This window comes from Nothobranchius furzeri, chromosome 9 (assembly GCF_043380555.1).
Source record: "Nothobranchius furzeri strain GRZ-AD chromosome 9, NfurGRZ-RIMD1, whole genome shotgun sequence".
NCBI classification, from domain to species: domain Eukaryota; kingdom Metazoa; phylum Chordata; class Actinopteri; order Cyprinodontiformes; family Nothobranchiidae; genus Nothobranchius; species Nothobranchius furzeri.
The window spans coordinates 40,800,328-40,807,054 of record NC_091749.1 but is presented as its reverse complement, the minus strand read 5'-3'; the positions used below and the strand labels follow the sequence as shown (position 1 = coordinate 40,807,054).

At 42.7% G+C, this 6,727-nt stretch overlaps 1 protein-coding gene across 1 annotated transcript; it reads left to right on the top strand.

The window, feature by feature from the left end:
- Positions 1-3,077: 3,077 nt before the first annotated feature.
- Positions 3,078-4,933, top strand: LOC139071641 (zinc finger BED domain-containing protein 4-like). Its single transcript, XM_070554430.1, has 4 exons — positions 3,078-3,320; positions 3,400-4,145; positions 4,302-4,738; positions 4,902-4,933. The coding sequence occupies exons 1-4, from the start codon at positions 3,078-3,080 to the stop codon at positions 4,931-4,933; spliced, it is 1,458 nt and encodes a 485-aa protein (XP_070410531.1).
- The last annotated feature ends 1,794 nt before the right edge of the window (positions 4,934-6,727 follow it).

Here is a 6,727-nt window from a genome sequence, read left to right as displayed (position 1 = left end):
CCAAACATACTGAGAACAGTCACAGCTACATTTCTGAGGTTTGGGAACTGATGGGCATTGATCTTGCTCCAAAACTTAGCGGGGCCATTTGTGCGCAGCTCTTGTGGCATCGTAAGTGATGACTGCATGTCCACCAACTCCAGCAGGAACTGTCCCTCATCGATAGAAGAGACCACTTTCTTAGCTTTGATGGACAATGTTTCCTCAGCGATGGCAGCAAATGGATCTTTCGTTAATTGCATCGCCTCTGTTGGAAGTGACAGATCCTCCAGGCGACTGGTGAAGTTGTCCTTGAGTTTCGCGACTAAACCAGTCATTTCTGCCGTGACTTTCGGAGGAGAGGTGGCTTTACGGAGTGTGGGAAAATGTAGCATTCTTTCATCAGTCAAGTCAGTTGTGAACATGTTTAGTTTTGCCTGAAAGGCGCTTGTTTGCTCCACAAGCTGGGTTGGGTCATTGCTGGGTCACAGCTGACATAGACATGAATATGTAGAAGCCACACTATGGCAGCTCCAATAGACAGCACCAGTCCACGTACATTTGAGGTAAAAACATCTGATTGAGAATCAGATGTTTTTACATTTGAGGTAAAAACATCTGACTGAGAATCAGAAATGTTTTATTGTCCCAAAAACTGGGAAATATGACATTTGTAAGAGGATACTGATGACATTATTTCCTATGAAAGTGTTTCCTTTGTACTTATCTGTTGTTTTTTATTTATCATATGACAGGTTTTTCACACCATCCTGAGCCATGCAAAAGAAGATTCTTGTCACCACACCCATGACCACAGCCGAATCAGAAAGGTGCTTTTCTACTTTAAAGAGGATTAAGACTTTCCTTGAGGAACACCATGACACAGGATGGGCTGAATGCTCTTGCCATGCTCTCCAGGGAAAAAAAAGCTTGTCACAAACATTCCTGACTTCAATAAAAAGCTCATCGAGAGCTTTGCCACTCAGAAGGACAGAAGTGCAAAATTTCTGTACAAATGAGGTATCACACACACACACACACACACACACACACACACACACACACACATGCATCCACTTGATCTTTGTATAAAGTTGACCTTGGCACAACACTCCAGAAATATTTAACAGTGTAAATTTCTGGCATTTTGTCTAAGTGGTGTTTACTACCATTACTGTAACAGTGACCTGCTCGTAATTTTTGGTGTTCACTCAAATGTTGAAATTAAACAAAATGTTTTTGTTACTTGCCTCTTGCATTGCCTATTTACCATATATGGTCATGTTATTTTATGTGCAATTTAATGCAGTATTTTTCAACCTTGGTCTGCAAGGCAGCGTGCCAATAGTCAGACACACCTGGATTAATCAGTTTGTCCAATGATGTAAGACAGGAAATAAAAGAGCTGTGCTTAATTCAGGAAATAGTGAAGTTGTGCACAAAGCTCAGAAAGCACAAGTTTGTTTAAAAAAAAAAATAGCACAGCCCCACCAAAAATATTTTTCACCAGCCGCCCCTGTCTCCACTTATGTGGTTATGATATAAGGCTGTTGCTGCAATTGGGAAGTGAACTGTGCTGGGCCAAACTAGGAGACTATTAAGATTTTCTGAGGGAAAGAGAAAAAAAATTGTCTACCTTTCAGAAGAGGAACTGGCAAAAAAATTACATGGAAAATATATGAAAACGTTTGTTTTTAACCCCAAATTGAACAAGTTTACCTAGATCTTAAAAAGCAGCTCAGATGATGAAACTGCAACTATGATTCTGATAACAAGCTAACAAATTGAACTAGCTCCTCTTAAGATAACCGGCTAGCAGAGCTTGTGACTGACAGTTTATGTGCAGCAGCAAATCAACTATCCTGAATAACAAGGTTATAAAAGCTCATAAATGAAAAATCACTTTGATGTGTGGGGGAACTTTTCCAGGCCCTCTTTAGCAGGGTGGGACTGGGAGGAGAGTGCTGTAGCCTTTTAGCTGGAAGCTAACCAGAGCCTGGGGCTAACGATGGGTTGGTTCACCGGCACGTGTCGGAGTCAGCCCGGTTATTATCAGCTGCTTAACGACACTGAGCGGACTCACATTCACATTTGAAAGCAGAGCTGATTCCAGAAACCTCAGCACAAAGTGCGTTTGTTAATCTGAGCCAGCATGATGAACAAGGGAAGCGAGCGGCAGTGGAAAGCGGGGGCGGAGCGGAGATAGTGGAATTCTGGGGTAAGGGTCTACGTAGGGGGCGGGCGTATTACGTGAACGGACCCATCTGATTGGCCGCATATCAGAAGGGCTACATTTGATTGGTCAAATAATACTTCAGCGTAAAAAACAGAGCTGGTTTACAAAAACTTGATGCATGACACGGATAGAAATGTTTGAACCAAACATTTATCGCCGTTTTTGATGTGCTTTGCGATGGGCCTATCGCACGTCCTGTTATCGCGATGACGATAATTTTTCGATATATTGTGCAGCCCTAATTATGAGGCTCCCTTGTAGGGTTTTTTTGTTTTTAGATGTCAGATCCTCCTATAAGGCTAGTTTTGTCTGTGAAAGCTGACATCTCGGGTAGGGATGGGGCAGATCCGATCCAGTATCGGAAGCGGGCTCCGATATGGACTTAAATCACGGATCGGAAAATTCCGACCCAACCTGCACAAATTTCCGATCCAGAAATATGTCTTGTGTAATGTCTAAATAAGACATCCCGGGCTGGGAGGCGCTCTCTGTGCCCCGAAGGCACAGAGAGATGACGCGGCTCCTTTCAGGAAGTCCGCTCACAGCAGTTACAGGTAGCTGGCTAGCATGAGCAGCGCCAAACTTTATACACAAAATGTCCGCTGTGTGGAAATAGTTTACTCTGGAAGCTCCGCAAAGCAAGACAGCAACGTGCAATGTTTGCAAAGCTGTTGTTCCAAGAGGTGGAACCTCCATCGCAACTTTCAACACTACTAATTTAATCAAACATTTGAAAAAACTCCACCCGAGGGAGCACGAGGAGTTTTTAACGAGGGGGCAGAAAGGAGAAAAGCGACACCAAGAATCGCTTCTGGAGTCATTCAAGAAGCAAAGTAAACTCCCCGCAGACAACGTTAAAGCCATGGGGATTACAGAAAAGCTGCCCAACTTCATTGTACTTGATGACCAACCGCTATCGGTGGTGGAAAATGAGGGATTTCGCAGCCTGATTGAACACTTGGAGCCAAGGTACAGTTTACCCTCCAGGACATATTTATCAGAGACAGCGCTACCTGAACTATACAACCGAGTGTCAGCCAAGTTGGCCGGGAAGCTGAAAGGAGTTCCAGCCCTGAGCTTCACTACAGATATTTGGACTTCAGATGTCTGCCCAATGTCACTGATAAGTCTTAGTGCACTGAGTTGACTCCGGGACACATCACCTCTGTTGCGCGGTGCTTCAGGTCAAAAAGTGCCGGGGTTCACACAACCGAGATACAATCGCAGCCGCCATTGCAGAGATGCTAAATAACTGGGGGATTCCTCTGGAAAAGGTGCACGTCATTCTACGGGACAACGCAAGTTACGTGAAAGCCGCTTTGGAAGACGTGGCAGTTCCTAGCCTGGGATGTTTTGCTCACACGCTGCAGCTCGTAGTGCATGAAGGGCTGATGTCGCAACGCTGTGTTAGCGATGCATTAGCAAACAGCCGAAACATTGTCGCACATTTCAAGCATTCCCAACTGGCGCAGTCTCGCTTGGAAGACCTGCAGCGTGAAATGCAGGGAGCGGGAACCACGTCCACTCCAGCTCGTCTCGTTCAAGACGTCCAGACAAGATGGAATAGCTCTTTCTACATGGTCAAGCGCCTTCTGACTGAGAAGCAAGCTCTCTGTGCTTATGCTGCCAACCACAACTTACCCGCAACTTTATCAGCCAACGAGTGGGGTTTACTGGAAAAAACTGTGACCGTGCTGGAACCGTTCGAGGAGTTGACGAGGAAAATCAGCTCAGCGACCTCCACTGCAGCCGACGTTATCCCAGCCGTCATTGTTTTAAAACGTCTGCTAGCAGAAGAGAACAGTACCGACAGCGGCATCAAAACAATGAAGAGCACACTCCTCCAAGCTGTCAACAGGCGATTCAGCAGCATCGAAAGTGAATCCCTCTACGCTGTTGCGACTCTACTGGATGCTCGTTACAAGGACAGGTGAGGCATATTTTATTAATGCATTAATTATTAATATTGTCTAAGTTTAAATATAATGTGTATTATCTATATGGGTCTGTGTGCATCCAGGCAGGCCAGGCTCTTGCAGGAGCAACAAATAAAGTTGTACTCAACCCATTTTGTTTTTTGTGTCAGATTCTTTACTGGGGGAGAAGCTGCCAGGACGGCAAAGAATCTCCTCAAGCAAGAGATGGAGCGAGCGCTGGCCAAGGCATCAGCTGACAAAGCAGGGACAAGGAAGCCAGAACCAGAGCCAGCAGAAAAGGTTGCTCATGTGGATGCTAGTTCTCCTCCTACCACAAGTAAGAGTAGCTTTAGAAGTCTGTATGACAAAATTCTGGAGGAACACGATGAACCTGCACAAGGTACCCAGGCAGCAGTTATCCAGATGCAAATGTACTTGAAAGAACCAACAATTGGTGAGCTAGACAGCCCTTTCCAGTACTGGGCAGACAACCATGCCCGCTTTCCTCTCCTTGCTGCTGTTGCAGTAAAGTTCCTGAGTGATCCTTCAACGAGTGTTGAAAGTGAAAGACTCTTTAGTACAGCATCCAATATTGTGGATGAAAAAAGTAATCGTCTGACAGCAGAAAGAGCAGATATGCTTATATTCCTCAGAAAGAACCTGTCATTGTTTAAGTGAGATTAGATGAACAACGTTTAAGTATCTCACGCATTTACATTTTTTTTTCAAGAATAGTTCCAGACTCTGACAAGATTGTTAACTTTATCTAGGTCACCTTCAGTGCAAAATCTCCAATGCTTGAATTGTACTTTTCAGATGCACACTGTTGCTGTTTGTTTACATTGCACTTTTCTTTAATTCAAAATGTTTAACATTTGAAAACTTTAGTTTATTTTTTACTGCTAGATGAGCAAGGACTTACTGAATTTGTTTCAGATGCACTTTTTTTTGATAGTGTGATTTTATACTTGAAAATTACATTTTTGATGCTACAAAAGACAGTGAACTTAATTTGTGGGGATTGGATAAAGCAGCCCTCTATTTTATTTGAAGTAGTTTTATGGAAGTTTACCCGTTTCATTTCATATTTGACACTTTAAAAATGTGTAACTGCCTAGTGTGATTATTTGGACCTGGGCTGTTTAGTTCAAATGAAAGGGTTTGTTTCTTTGATTGTGCATATTGCACTTGTGTCCAGTAACCCTGCCTTGAAATTGAATAAATTTCAATTTGAAACATTAGTTGCTTTTTTTTTTTTTAGGATAGACAATTAGTTGTTTTATGACCTCACTGATCTCAACTTATCTTTTGGGACATGGTGCTGGGCTCTTACTTGTAGGGCTTTCTCACAATTGCATATTATTCTTGTAGAAAAGAGTTTATTATAGCCTTATAAAATCAACCATAATAATAATCATAATGACATTAAAACAAATATTCCTCTAGTATCGAAATAATATCGGTATCGGTGGATATCCAAATTCAGGTATCGGATCGGAAGTGGAAAAATGTGGATCGATGCATCCCTAATCTCGGGAACACTCCACTGCGCTGGGGATCAGCACAGCGTGATACTTCGTGTTTAATCTGCCCGCCTTGAGAAGATCCAGGGGTAGTTAGTTTAGTGTTTTGTGTGTTTAGCTAGCGGGAGACCTCGTTCCTTTGAATAAATGTTGGCCCTTTTGAGACCCCCCATTTATTCTCTTAAGTGGGTGGGTGTTACGTGCTGTGCCCCTTTTCGGCCACAAGATGGCCCCATAGGCCTTTGCCTCGTCTGTCTCCCGGTGCCCCAGCTGCTTGGAATCAGAAATCACTTGGCAGCTGTTAAAAGCTGCCTTCCTGCTCTAGGTCGAGGAGAAGGTCCAAGGGAAGAGTAGACTGGAAACAGTTTATTCTATTCTCTTCTCCTCGTTCGCTCTTTGGTAAAACTCGTCATAATTAGTCTTCGGTGCTCTCGGTTTTGGATTTAGATTTAGGATTTGACAATTTGGCAATTTGACTTCGGACCATATTTGACGTAGGCTTTGGATTTCCCTTTTTGTGTAAATAGTATATTCTCGGTTGTTTACCCCCATCCCCTTCTGGGTTGGTGTTTTTGGTTTCTCCTTATTAAATATTGCTCCTTTGGTTTTGTATATAGTATTGCTTTTTAATTCTTTGTAAATATTCCATTCCTTTTGTAATAAATCCCTTGTTTTATAGCGACACAGCACTGTTTATTATTAAATCCACACACTACTTTTATTACTCCCCTCCTCATCTCTCCTAGAGAGCCGGGGACGTAATACAAGCGAGTACAGAGAACTGCAGTATGGAAGTTTAATAACAGCCTTTTACATAATTCGGACTTCTGTAAGGAAGGTAAAGCTTTAATTGAGGAAATTGAAGCGCTGGAAATGTCAAGTTTGAACAAATGGGAATGGTTCAAATTCCAAATTAAAACGGTATCGACCAAAATAAATAAATCCTCCTCAAAACAGAAAAAACATGAGCAACAAAACATTGTTGAAGGTATCAACAAACTATGCCTCAAAAAGGATCTATCACTGGTGGACCATATTCTTCTTAATAATTTTCAATCTCAACTAGATAATAT

Coding starts and splice junctions, on each gene's coding strand:
- LOC139071641 (XM_070554430.1), top strand. CDS start 3,078: ATGGGGATTACAGAAAAGCTGCCCAACTTCATTGTACTTGATGACCAA. Junction 4,146..4,301: donor GATGCTCGTTACAAGGACAG/GTGAGGCATATT, acceptor TTTTTGTGTCAG/ATTCTTTACTGGGGGAGAAG. Junction 4,739..4,901: donor CAATATTGTGGATGAAAAAA/GTAATCGTCTGA, acceptor AACTTTATCTAG/GTCACCTTCAGTGCAAAATC.